This window comes from Crocodylus siamensis, chromosome 4 (assembly GCF_052110815.1).
Source record: "Crocodylus siamensis isolate JL-2025a chromosome 4, ASM5211081v1, whole genome shotgun sequence".
Taxonomy (NCBI): domain Eukaryota; kingdom Metazoa; phylum Chordata; order Crocodylia; family Crocodylidae; genus Crocodylus; species Crocodylus siamensis.
The window spans coordinates 28,784,373-28,797,957 of NC_143398.1; the positions used below are offsets into that span (position 1 = coordinate 28,784,373).

General features: G+C 45.2%; 1 protein-coding gene across 1 annotated transcript in view; it reads left to right on the forward strand.

Moving 5' to 3' along the window:
• Positions 1-13,585, forward strand: part of TRMU (tRNA mitochondrial 2-thiouridylase) — a 30,203-nt gene that overhangs the window by 4,158 nt on the left and 12,460 nt on the right. The window contains exons 3-5 of the mRNA XM_090042079.1: positions 2,251-2,357; positions 2,840-2,962; positions 5,980-6,152. Of these exons, the coding sequence (XP_089898205.1) occupies positions 2,251-2,357; positions 2,840-2,962; positions 5,980-6,152 (403 nt within the window). The remainder of the gene's footprint in view (positions 1-2,250; positions 2,358-2,839; positions 2,963-5,979; positions 6,153-13,585) is intronic.

The following is a 13,585-nucleotide window of genomic DNA, read 5'->3' on the forward strand; positions in this document are numbered from 1 at the left end:
TTTTGCCCAGAAACTTCAAACAATATGAAACTTGAAACACGTGCTTTCATGGTTTGGCTTGCATTCTTATCTGGCCATTTACATTCATTATTCAATGAATTATTGGGAAGTCTTTACTATGCATATACTTTCCTGTCCCCAAGCATGCTTACCAGACCAGAAATCTTTCCTGCTTCAGTTATAACAAGGAGAATATTTACATCCTTTCAGACATAAAGATTACTAAGCTGGTCTCCAAAGATACTGTCTTTCATTTATTCTTGCTACTGTAAAAGATACCCTTCCGTACCCTTCTAGGAAATAACCTGTTTCCTAGTATCATTCTTGCTCCTTTTAAAATACAGATTCATCACTGTCTGGAAGGGCCTGGTTCTTATGCCATGGACCATGTTGGCAAGTGTCTGTTTGACTGGCCATTATGGCATATCAGATGCTAATTCTCAGTGATTTTGTTTCTTGAAGTATGAACACTTGGTCTTGTGTTGTTCAGCATACAAAGAAAATTGCTTCACTCAGGGGTGCATTCTAGTTTTCTGTCTTGTTGCAGAAGAGTTAAGGGGACTTCCAAGTGCTAGCCTGAGATCTGTGAGTAGAGTGGCTGCACAGACTAAATATAAAGCCCCATACTACAACTCCTGTCCTGTTACCTTCTATTGTCATTTTAACCCATTCAGGGCTCACAAGCACTTTTTTGGCTTCACTCCAGGGACCCTTTCTCTTCTGGCTCTTCAAACCTAGAATTCATTCCTTTCTAGGGTTCTTTATAGGCCTTGTATTTCTAAGCTTTTCTTTAGCTAGGAGCATCACTCCAGGTCTTATCTTTGCCCTGGTCTCTAAGATGTCATTTCCTAGCCTTTTTTTTTTTTTGGAGAGATTCAGCAGCCATTTTCACTGCCCAGTTGAAGAAAGAGCCAGGCAGAAGCTGCCCTTTCCAGCTCTCCAGATGACTGGATAGAAGGGCTCTGATATAGTTCTGTTCATCTGCCTAGCAGAGTTTGTATTTGTTTGGTTTGAATAGAAGCTGAGGATATACAGAACTGTGTTGCCTCCCTCAAAGGATTGGCATCATAGAGCAAGGCTGAACTAGCAAAGAGGAGAAACATGAACAATGCAGATATGGATAGATTCTATCTGCTTGCTGGTTTCATCTGTTAAATTTTAAAAAGGAAGTAAATGAAGGAAAAGCTGTTCTGCTTTATGTTCCATTAGAAAAGAGAATCTTTGTAAAAGGTAAGATGGTCAGGGCAGAGGCCATTCTAGTCAATGAAGGGTGAAAACAAACTCTGTTATGGTTAGTACCTTTATATTACTTTGTATTGTTTGGAAGGGTCAGTCTAGTACCCTCATACCCATGGACTTGAACAGAAATTGAAGAGAAGCAACACCTTACTGCAGTGGGATTCTCAGCTTTTTAGATTTGGGTCATCCCTCCATAATTCTTGAATTTGGCAGCATCCCCAGTTGAGAACCATGCTATGTTGCCTTAGCTTACCTCAGTGGTTCTCAACCAGGTGATGCCACCACTGCCGCCAGATGGAACTACTGCATGCGCCTTGTGTGCAGCCGGACCTGGAGGGGTTTTTGGCACAGATGTGCATTCTCTTGTCTTGTTAGCATTCTCTGATAAACTTAAAGCAGGCCCGGGAGCTGTCTCATGCTGTAGCCCTTCCAAGCTATGCCCCGCACAGTGTCTCCCGGAAACAAAGGGATGTGGGGCAAGCAGAACTGTCCTGCACACCTGTGTTTCTGAGAGAGGTGTGCAGGGGGAAGGGGTGGAGGGTCTTGCAGTACTCGAAGGTTCGACAGCATCCCACAGAACCCCAGCTGAGAACTTTTGCCTTACTGGAATAGGTCCTAAGGTGTTTCAGCATACATGTCATCACCCTACCGTTTGGGTTCTATTGTAAATCTGTAATGATTACTAACCATTTTGAATGCGTAGTGAAGCATTATACAAAAACCTCAAATACTGTCCTGTTGAGGGCAGGCAAGTACCAAGATAGAAAATAAGTTTACTTATTATTTTGAAGTATAAAACTGTTGAAAGTTTTTGAGTATGAAAAACTGCAGTTTGGGAAAATCTTCTGTGTATGATCTTACAGATACTTTATCCGAAGGATTTCTTTCACAAATTATTTTACTATTATTAGGCCTCAAGTTCTTATGGTTAACAGGTAAAATACCTCTCTACTGTCAAACAGATTTATGTGATATTAATAATATTTACATTTATTGCACATTTATTTGCAGTTACTTCTTAAAAGAGTATGAATTAGGAAGGACACCCAATCCTGACATAATGTGCAACAAGCATATCAAATTCAATTATTTTCTTCGTTATGCCTTGGATAACCTTGGTAAGCCATTTTCAAGTGTGTCTCTATATTGAGCCTACTACTGAAGTGTAAAACAGTACAGACTCTTGGGGAAATATGGTAAAGAGCTTAAGTTTGTATGCACATTCGATTTGAACATCTGTTTCACCTTATACTAGTACTTGTAAAGGATTTCCTAAATTCTGTCAGAATTTTCAATTTTATGGAGATAAGTATAAATTTCTTTCAAGGAACTGTCTTGCTGTGAAGATAGGTTTATAAGCTTGGTGGTGCACTTTGGCACATCAAAACCAAGTCCAGTATACTAAGGAATAATTTGCATTAAGTATTTGGGCTGCATTAAGGACACAATAGCACCAACTAGCTTTGTAAGGCTTCTCAGTTGTAATGTACCTAGTTTTTGCTCTCATGATTTCTTGTCATATATTTTCAAATATTGATATAATTTTTCATATAGTAAATGTTATGAGTTTTAACTTCAACTTTTTTTTTTACTTTGATAGGAGCAGATGCAGTAGCTACTGGACATTATGCAAGGAACTCCCTGGAAGAGGAGGAGGTTTTCCAACAGAAATATATTAGTAGACCACAGGGACTTTTCAGAAACCGATTTGAAGTGAGAAATGGTAAGTCATTATTTTAATTCATAGTTTACCCTAATTATAAACACACAGCATAAAATGATGAAGGGCAACTATTTCCTTCACATTGTTACGTGCAATCAGAGATTAAAATGGAATTTGCTTTTCAGAAAGATGAAATTTCTCAAAGGTCTGACTGATCCAAGTATAAGGAAATGTGAAGTATTACTAGAAAAAAAGATTTCTGATTTCTAAATCATTTTTTTGTGTTTTGACGGTCAAACCTGCCTTTTCTGCTGCTGAACTTGCATTTCTGAACAAAGGAATGAGCTCAGATTTGCAGTATGGTTATCAGCTAGCTTGCTCATAAAAGTATAAGTGAATTTCACAGTGCAGCTTTGTAAATTCTATCATTCTAAATTGGCATAAACCATGAATGAAGCAACATTCATAAAATGCAACTGTCAACTTACTTGAGTTAGAAATATGTAATTAAATAGAAGACACTTGCTTATAGCCTTCAAGGAGATCACACAAATCATTATTTCAAATGTTTTAAAATAAGAGCTTACCATATTTACTCAAATTCAAGATGAGGTTTTTCCCCCAAATGACATGAGGGGTCGGGGGGTGGAGGGATGTCATATCTAGATTTGAGTACCAGCCCTGCTGAGCAGGTGGCAACTCAGCTCCAGCTTTCGCCCTGGGCTTGGAGCTGGAGCTGACGCTGAACTGCTGCCTGGCCTGGACAGGGGCAGGGATGTAGCTGAAGGAGTGTGGGAGAAACTGATGAAGGTGGGTGTAGGGTGTGCATGGGGCAAACTTGCTTGATGCTCCCCCTCCACTTACCTTTTGCTCCAGCTCTGGCCCCTCCAGCTTTGGCCTGATTGGGCCCAGAGCCACCACCATGGCTTTTGCCTGGTCAGGTGGGGCAGAGCTGCTGCTGCTGCTACTGATTGCCCTGGAGCTAGAACTAGAGCAAAGCAGAGTAGAGCGGTGGGAGCGGAGCCAGAAATGAAGGGATAGGCATGGGGGGGTAGCTGGCAAGTGTCAGGCATAGACATGGGGGCGAGGTGGAGCAGGGAGTGGTGGGCAGCAGGGGGCAGCGTGGTGGGGGTGAATGGCAGAGTGCTAGGCACTGGCTAGGCGGAAGTGGTAGGGGTTACAGGAGCAAGTATGAGGGGGGCATGTGGTGGGGGCAAGGGGCAAAAGTCTGGCTTCTCACTGCCTGCCACTGCTTTCCCTGACCCTTGACTAATTAGATTGTATATATGGAAAGTCAAACGAATTTATAATTTTCCATATGTAGAATCTAGTTATTGTGGGGTGGGGGGATCATCTTAAATTTGAAGTTGTCTTGTATTTAGGCAAATAACAGTATTATGAAAATCCTAGATATACTTGCTACCATATATATCTCCAGTCCCTTTTTGAATGTTGTGGCTTGAGTTACTGAAGTCCTGTGGTAGTACGTTCTAAAGTTTGTTTATTTTCCCAACATTCATAACTGGTAACAGGAAATGCATTGTCCACTTTTTAAATTTAATGTTCTGTTTCCTGCATGTTGAAATAGGAAGAAGATAAGGTCCCCGTAGATCTTATTTGTATTGTTAATTATATTTATCCACCTTTTATGATGTTCCCTTTTTCTCATGTTTAAGGTAAAAGCCCTAATCTTTTTACTCTGGTGATATCATTGGCATGGAAAAAAATTTAAATCACTCTTGCTGCTGTTTCTGGTCCTCATCTCATTTTGCAATATCCTTTCACAGATGATGTGACTAAGACTTGCATTTACTGCTAAAAGGATTTGGAATAGTTTTTCTCTCAATTCAAGAAAGTTAAATTCCAGAAATAAATTGTTTGGATATCCTGATCTTGTACTGTTAATCTGTTTTAAATCACATAAGACTTTGTGTGAATGCTGTGGCTTATTTCACGTTCAGAGGCCAGTCATTCAGTAAATAAGTTTTTTGAATTTCCTTATTCTCCAATAATAGAAAACCTCCTTTAATATCCTGTCATTTGTGATTAAGGGTGACTGTAAATTGGATTTTCAAGTAAGTGAAATTAGTGGAAATTTCTGTGGAAAATAAATTTGTTCATTCAAAAACTGAATTTAAAGAAATGAAGTGTTTGCTTGTCTTTTGGCCAAAATGCACATTTTGCCAAAAAATCAAAGATTTTGATTTAGAAATGCAGCTGTGATGTCACTGGCCCCCATTTTCTAATGTAGCAGGTCCTGCTTTATCTACCCTGCAGTTCGGAGATGTGGTTTCAGCATGTGTAGATATACCAAAGCACCCTGGGATGCTGGAGGACTACCCCATGGCTTTTCTCATTAGGAAATGTCTGTAGACATTTGTTTCCCCCAGGAGAAACTCTCCCAGGGGTTATTTAACCGTTTTTTCCCAGGTTATTTTGCCCTGGGAGAAAAATCCTGAACATCTGTACACTCATCATATCTCCCAGGAGAACAGTGACTCTCTCAGGAGAAACAATCTATGCGGCTTCAGTTATTTCAATAACAGAAACCAACATATGCGTTTGAGTGCAGTAACGAAACTGAGATTTATCCATTTACAGGCATACCTCGGAGATATTGCGGGTTCGGTTCCAGACCACCGCAATAAAGTGAATATCACAATAAAGTGAGTCACGTGAATTTTTTGGTTGCCCAGTGCATATAAAAGTTATGTTTACACTATACTGTAGTCTATTAAGTGTGCAATAGCATTATGTCTAAAAAAACCAATGTACATACCTTAATTAAAAAATACTTTATTGCTAAAAAATGCGAAGTGAGCAAATGCTGTTGGAAAAGTGGCGCCGATAGACTTGCTCGACGCAGGGTTGCCACAAACCTTCAATTTGTAAAAAACGCAATATCTGCGAAGCGCAATAAAGCGAAGCTCAATAAAACGAGGTATGCCTGTAATTAGGAAAAACGGTATCTATAGTATGAGTTCCTATTTTAGGTAGAATTATACTAGTTTAAGTCCTTTTTACATACAGCTTAAATTACGTACTTTTGAAACTTTTTTGTGCTCTGACCCTTACAGCTGTAAAACTCCTTAGAGGAGCTGATAACATGAAAGACCAGACATTCTTCCTCAGCCAGATTTCACAGGATGCCTTAAGAAGAACTATTTTTCCTTTAGGAGGATTAACAAAGTCTTTTGTAAAGAAGATAGCAGCAGAAAACGGTATTCATCATGTGCTAGCGAGGAAAGAGGCACGGTAACACCTAAACTATTTTGACTTCTGCCTAGGTTTAAGACACATTTTTTCTGAATTGTATGGTATTATAAACATGGGATAAAAGGTCAGAGACCTGTTTGAGTCTAGTGCCCATAGGGCTAACATGCTAATGCACATCAGTTTCTGTTGCCAGTGGCACGTCAGCAAGTGATTTGGCTAGCATCATGTCAAGCCATGTTTGACTTTCTAGTCCAAGCAACCAAATACCTAGTACAGCTGGGTCAAGTGAAACCAGCTCTCACAGTGTGAGTATAGAGCAAAGCTCAAACATGTGTCTCTGAAGCTGTTGTACCTTAACTGCTCTGCCACTGGACTCCTTAAACTTGAAATACCTATTAGAAAATAGTCAAATCATTTTCTTAATTAAATTGCATAAGAGTATATTGCTTTGTAATATGAGTTAAAATACATTTGGACTGTTCCCTCATTAGGCACAGGACTGTACTGTATTTCCAAGGGTTAATATTTAGTTTAGATATTTTAGTATTCTTACTTTTTTTCCAATTGCTGTAGCTTTTAGGAACTCAGATGGTGATACTTGTGGGTAGTATGATCAGTGAACTTTAAGAAAAGCTTTTTCGCTGATGGGAAAAGGAGTCTAGGATCGCTGATTGTATTTTACAAAAACCTTACTGAGGGTGCAGGAACACACCATCCCGATATGCAGAAAGAATAACAAATATGATGCTCAGCTTAGCAGAGAACTCTTCAGTGAGCTTAAACACAACAAGGAAGCTTCCAAGAAGTGGAAGCTTGGACAGATGACTAGGGAGGACTATAAGAATATTGCTCGGGCATGCAGGGATGAAGTCAGGGTGGCCAAAGTGCAACTGGAGTTGCAGCTATCAAGGGACATGAAGTGTAACTAGGGTTTCTACAAGTATGTTAGCAACAAGAGGAAGGTCAGAGTCCCTTACTGAATGGGGGAGACAACCTACTGACTTGATGAGGAAATGCTGAAGTATTCAATGCCTTTTTTATCTCGGTCTTCATAGATTTCATAGACATTAGGGCTGGAAGGGACCTTGGAAGATAATTGAGTCCAGTCCCCTACTCAGGGGGCAGGAATTCAGCTGCAGTCATAGGATCCCAGCAAGATAAGCATCCAAATTTTTCTTGAAGTCATTCAGTGTAGATGCATGAACCACCTCTGGTGGTAGGCTGTTCCAAACCTTGGAGCCTCGGACAGTGAGAAATTCTTCCTTATGTCCACCCTGAAACAGTCTTGCTGGAGTTTATAACCGTTTGACCTTCTCATCCCTTGGTGCCCTCTGGTGAACAATCGTTCCCCCAGATCCTGGTGAACACCCCTGATAAACTTATAGGTGGCCATCAGATTGCCCCTGAGCCTGCACTTTTCCAGGCTAAAGAGACCCATAGCTTTCAGCCTGTTGTCATAAGGTCTGTTTTCCTAACCTCTGATCATGTGCATGGCTCTTTTCTGGACTTTCTCAAGCTTCTTCACATCCCTTTTGAATTGAGAAGCCCAAAACAAGACACAGTACTTCAGCAGTACAAGGGGCGAATGATGTCCTGGGATTTGCTTGAGAAGCATCTATGGATGCAAGCCAGTGTTTTGCTTGCTTTATCACATTTTGCTTGCAGCATCACGTTGAAGGCTTATGTTCATCTTGTAGTCAGTCATGACCCCCAAGTCCCTTTCATCTGCAGTGCTAACCAGCGTAACACTGCTGAGTCTATAAGGATGCTGCAGGTTTTTCCTCCCGAGGTGGAGAACCTTGCATTTTTCAGTGTTAAACATCATCAGGTTCTCGTCCACCCATTTGGTGAGCCTGTCAAGGTCAGCCTGGATCACCCTCTTGTCCTCGGGTGTGGATGCTTTACCCCAGAGTTCGGTATCATCGGTGAACTTGGCCAGTCTGCTTCTGACTCCAGCGTTCACATCATTAATGAAGATGTTGAACAATATGGGTCCAAGGACAGAGCCTTGGGGGACCCCACTGGTCGCAGGGCACAATGACGATGGACTTTCATCAACCACCACCCTCTGGGTCTGACCACAGAGCCAATTTCCCAGCCAGTGGATCATGGTGGACCCAAGGCCACAATTGGCCAGTTTCGCCAAGAGGTGATCATAGGATACCAGATCGAAGGCTTTTTTGAAGTCAAGATATATGACATCAATCTCCTCTCCCTTGTCCAGGTGATAGGTCATCTGGTCATAAAAGGAGATAAGATTGTTCAAGCAAGATGTATCCACAACAAACCTGTGCTGGCTATCCTTCAGGATGTTGCCATTGGCCAGTCTGTTGAGCATGGCCTCTTTAATAATCTTTTCTAAGACCGTCCCCAGGATAGAGGTCAGGCTGATGGGCCTGTAGTTTGCCGGATCCACTTTCCTCCCTGTCTTGAAGATAGGCACCACATTGGCCATCTCCCAATCTTCGGGCACTACACCAGAGCGCCAGGAGTTCTCAAAGATCTGTGCCAGAGGCTGGGCTATGACGCTCGCCAGCTCCTTGAGTACCCTGGGGTGCAGGTTGTCAGGGCCAGATGACTTGAAGGTGTCCAGCCTCTCAAGGTGTTCCTTCACAAGGTCGGCATTGATGGAGGGCAGGGGATCTCCCTCACCCAGGCCCCCCTGTCCTGTAGTGGGCAGGGGCGTCCTGTGGGACTGATGAAAGGCCGACGCAAAGTACCCATTTAATAGGTTGGCTTTTTCCTGGGCGTTGGTTGTCAGACCTGGTTTAACAGGGGTCCAGTGTTGCCCTTGCTTTTCCTCCGGCTCCCCACGTATCTAAAAAAGGACTTTTTATTGTCCTTGATACTTGAAGCTAGTTGGAGTTCAGTTGCAGCCTTGGCTTTCCTAGTTCGCTCCCTGCAGGTCCGGACCAGTGCAGAATATTCCTCCTTAGAGGTGGATCCCATCCTCCATCCTTTGTAAGCTTTCTTTTTAGCTGCAGGAGGTCCACTAGTTCCCTGGAGAGCCAAGGGGGCTGCTGTGCCCTTTTGCTGCCTTTCCTCTGAGACGGAGTAGTATTAGCTTGTGCATCAAGGATCGCTCCCATGAGGAGCAACCACTGTTTCTGAGCTCCGCTCCTCTTGGGGTTGTGGTCCCTTAGGGCCTCACCAACAAGCCTCCTGAGCTTGTCAAAGTCAGCTTTCCTGAAGTCGAGGACTTCAGTGTTGCTGACTGACTAGCCAGCTTTATGGCAGATGGTGAAAGTGATCAGCTCGTGGTCACTGTCACCCAGCTTCCCTTTGATCATTAGGTCACTGATTAGGTCGTCCCCGGTTGCCAGTACCAGGTCGAGTAGCACTTTACCTCTTGTTGGCCCGTAGACCTCTCATGTCAGATACAGATCATCCACGCAGGAGAGGAAGCTTTGCGACTGCTCAAATTTAGCTGAACTCTCTTCCCACGAGATGTCTGGGTAGTTAAAATCTCTCATGACAGCCATGGTCCTGGAGCTTGCGGCCTCAGCCAATACCCTGGCAAACTCCTGGTCAAGCTCTTAACTTTGGGTGGGAGGTCTGTAGTAGACTCCCACCATTGTGTCCCCTGTGTCATGTTCCCCACGGATTTTAACCCAGAGGGTCTCCAGCCATCCACCCTGGTCACCAATGTCAGCTTGTGAGGACGCGTAGCTCTCTTTGACATAGAGAGCTACACCCCTGCTCCTTTTGTCTACTCGATTTCTCCTGTACAGGGTATAGCCATTTATACCCATGGTCCAGTCATGGGTGGAGTCCCACCAGGTCTCCATTATCCCTATGATTTTTGCGTTAAGCAGGAGGACAGGTTCCCCCAAGCTCCTGGCATTTGTGTACAGGCAGGCAAGCGTCCCCTTGGGGGCCCTTGCCTTGCCTACCGGTTGTTCCAGGGTTGGGCATGGGTGGGCTCCCTTAAGTGCCTTGACCTGCTGGCTTTGCAAGGGTTGCTCAGCGGGCCAGCAGTGGTGATAGTCCCCCCCATCTGCTGGTGGGCTTGGTTTAAAGCCCGGTGGAACAGGTCAGCCAGTCTGGCTGAGAAGAGCCTCCTCCCCAGCGGAGAGAGGTGGATGCCATCCCATCCCAGCAGCTCGCTCCCTCTCTCATCAAAGAGCAGACTGTGGTCATGGAAGGCAAAGCCTTCCCAATGACACCAGCGCCAGAGTCTTTGGTTCACTACCTGGATCCTCCTCTCCCTCCTTAGCCCATAGCCCGAGACTGGGAGAATTGAAGAAAACACCACCTTTGCCCCCAAACCCTTTAGCCCCGCTCCCAAATCCCTGTAGCGCCTCATGACCCAGCTGGGAGTGCTCCAAGCCATGTCATTGGTGCCCACATGGTTAAGGAGCATGGGATAGTGGTCAGTGGGCTGGAGAAGTTTAGGGATCTTCTCTGCAATGTTTTGGATGCGGGCTCCTGGGAAGCAGCAGAGTTCCTGTGCTAAGGGGTCGGGGTGGCAGATTTTCCCCTCAGGATGGAGTTCCCCATGACAAACACTTCACGTTTTGTCTTGGGGAGAGTGGGGGCGGTAGCTCCAGTAGTGCCCATGTTGTCTGTGGGAGCTGGCAGCTCAGCAGGCTTTGCTGGGGCTGCAAGAGGTTTGTACCTGTTGCATAGCTCCAGCGGGGCAGGGGCCTTGGTGCAGTGGGCCTTGAGGCCCTTGACCACCTTGATCCAACACCTGGGCTGGACAGTAAGGGCCCTTGTCCTGGAGGGAGACTGTGGTCTACCCTCTGCCTCCCAGGGGAGAAGGGCCTGGCAGTAGGAGTCGATTTCCTGCTCACAGTCCCTGATGGCACGCAGTCTCTGGACTGCAGCCTGGAGCACCTCCAGCTGGCGTGCCAGAGACCCCAATAGGGAGCAGACCCCACAAGGAGAGGTGGCCATGCTCCCGGGCCCCAGAGCCTGAAAAAGCAACAGAGGCTCCATCTGTGTGGAACCCAGAACCATGGGCTCTGTCTGGGTGGCGGTGCCAGAGCTGGGGGCTGCAGGCCCCGAGGGGGCCCTCAGGTTGCGGTGCATACCTATCTGTGTCATGGCACTGGTGGGCTGGCTACAGCTGGGACTGGCTTCCCAAGGGCAGGGGTGCACAAGCAGGGCACAGGGCCTCCCACTCGCCCTCTTGCACAGTCTTACCCCAGTCTTCACAAGCAAGGTCAGCTTCCAGACTACTGGACCTGGCAGCACAGTTTGGGGAGGAGATGAGCAGCTCTTAGTGGTGAAAGAGCAGGGTAGAGACTATTTAGAAAAGCCGGGTGTGTACAGGTCTCTGGGGCCAGATGCAGTGCATGTGAGGGTGCTGAGGGAGTTGGCTGAAGTGATTGCAGAAGCGATGGCCATTATCTTTGAAAACTCGTGGCAATCAGGGCAGATCCCAGACAATTGGTAAAGGACAAATATAGTGCCCATCTTTAAGAAAGGGAAGAAGGAGGGTCCAGGGAACTACAGACCAGTCAGCCTCACCCCAGTCCCTAGAAAAATCATGGATCAGATCCTCAAGGAGTCCATTTCTAAGCACTTGGAGGAGAAGAAAGTCAGTAGTAAGCATGGATTCACCAAGCGCAAGTCCATGCTAACCAATCTGATTGTCTTCTGTGATGAGATAACTGACTCTTTGGATGCAGAGAAAGGAGCGGACATGATATACCTTGACTTCAGCAAGGTTTTTGATACGGTCTCCCACAACATTCTTGCAAGCAAGCTAAGGAAGTATGTGTTGGATGAATGGACTGTAAAGTAGATAGAAAGCTGGCTGCATTGTTGGGATCAATGGATAACGATCAATGGTTCAATGTCTAGTTAGCAAGCAATATCAAGTTGAGTGCCCTAGGGGTTGGTCCTGGGGCCAGTTTTGTTCAATATCTTCATTAATGATCTGGAAATGGGATGGATTGCACCCTAATCAAGTGTGTGGAATACACCCAACCTGGGGGGTATAGTAGCATGCTGAAAGGTAGGAGTCAGAGTGACCTAAACAAAATGGAGGATTGGTCTGAAAGAAATCTCACAAAGTGCCTCAAGATGAGCATGCACATGCGGTATAGGGCTCCACAGACCAGTCTGTGGCAGTGCATGCTACAAATGCGGGGTTTTTTGACACCAGGAGATCCCAGTGTCAAGAAAGGCTGCGCTTGAAAAAAGCAGAGTGGTGCACATGGCATCAGCATGAACCACCTGAAAACCAGAGCCTAGCTGGCTGGAGCCCTGATTTGGCTGCCAATCAGGCTCCCTGCTGCTGGGTCACTGCTGCTGGAGCCCCTAGAGGTCCTCAAAACCCCAGGTAAGGCTTCTGGAAGCAGCCCCACTGCTGGCCCCAGCCTCTTCTACCTCACCTGTGACAACTTGCTTTCCCTGGGGGACTGCATGGGTGTACTTGTCTGGACACACCTCTGATGAGTGCAAAGTCCTGTACTTAGGACAGAAGAATCTCATGAACTGGTTCAGGCTTGGGTCCAACTGGCTAAGCAGCAGCTCTGCAGAAAAGGACCTGAATGTGAGCCAACTGTGTCTTTGTTGCCAAGAAAGGTGACAGCATACTGGGCTGCATTAATAGGAGCATTGCCGACAGATTGAGGGAAGTAATTATTCCCCTCTCTTCTGTACTGCTGAGGCCACATCTGGAGTTCTGTCTAGTTGGTGGCCCTCCACTATAGAAAGGATGTGGACAAGTTGGAGAGAGTCCAGTGGAGAGCAGCAAAAATGGCTCATGACTTCTGAGGAGAGGCTGAGGGAACTGGGCTTATTTATTCTGCAGAAAAGAAGATGAAGGGGGGGATTTGATAGTAGCCTTTAAATACTTGAAGGTTGGTTCCAAAGAGGAAGGAGCTAGACTGTTCTTAGTGGTGGCAAATGTGGCAGATATACAATAGAACAAGGAGCAAAGGTCTCAAGTTGCAGCAAGCAGAGTTTAGATTAGGTATCAGGAAAAACTCTCCCACTAGGAGGGTGGTGAAGCACTGAAGCAGGCTACCTAGCGAGGTTGTGGAATCTCCATCCTTGGAGGTTTTTTAGGCCCAGCTCAACAGAGCCCTGGCTGGGATGATCTAGTTGGGGATGGTCCTGCTTTGAGCAGGGGGTTGGACTAGATGACCTCCTGAGGTCCATTTCAACCCTAATTTTCTATGATTCTGTGAAAAGGGTTTCCAGTGAGTACAGGCTACAGAGAAAGCCATTGATCTGTTTTGTAACCTGATTTTCAACATCTGCCTTGGTATGGTTGTATTCCAGTTTGCATTGGTATAGATGGGTTTCAGACTCTTCTTCCTAGGTCACATTCCCCCCCACCCAGGCTCATTCTATTTCCATAGGTAATGAAAACAAACACTGATGTGGTCTGCTTCCTACATTCCTACTTTACCATTTGCTCAATGATATATTCTTGCTTGTTCTTGGCACCAGTATTCATCTTTATTGTGTCACATGAAATAATGTAGGGCTATTGACTATACAGTTGTC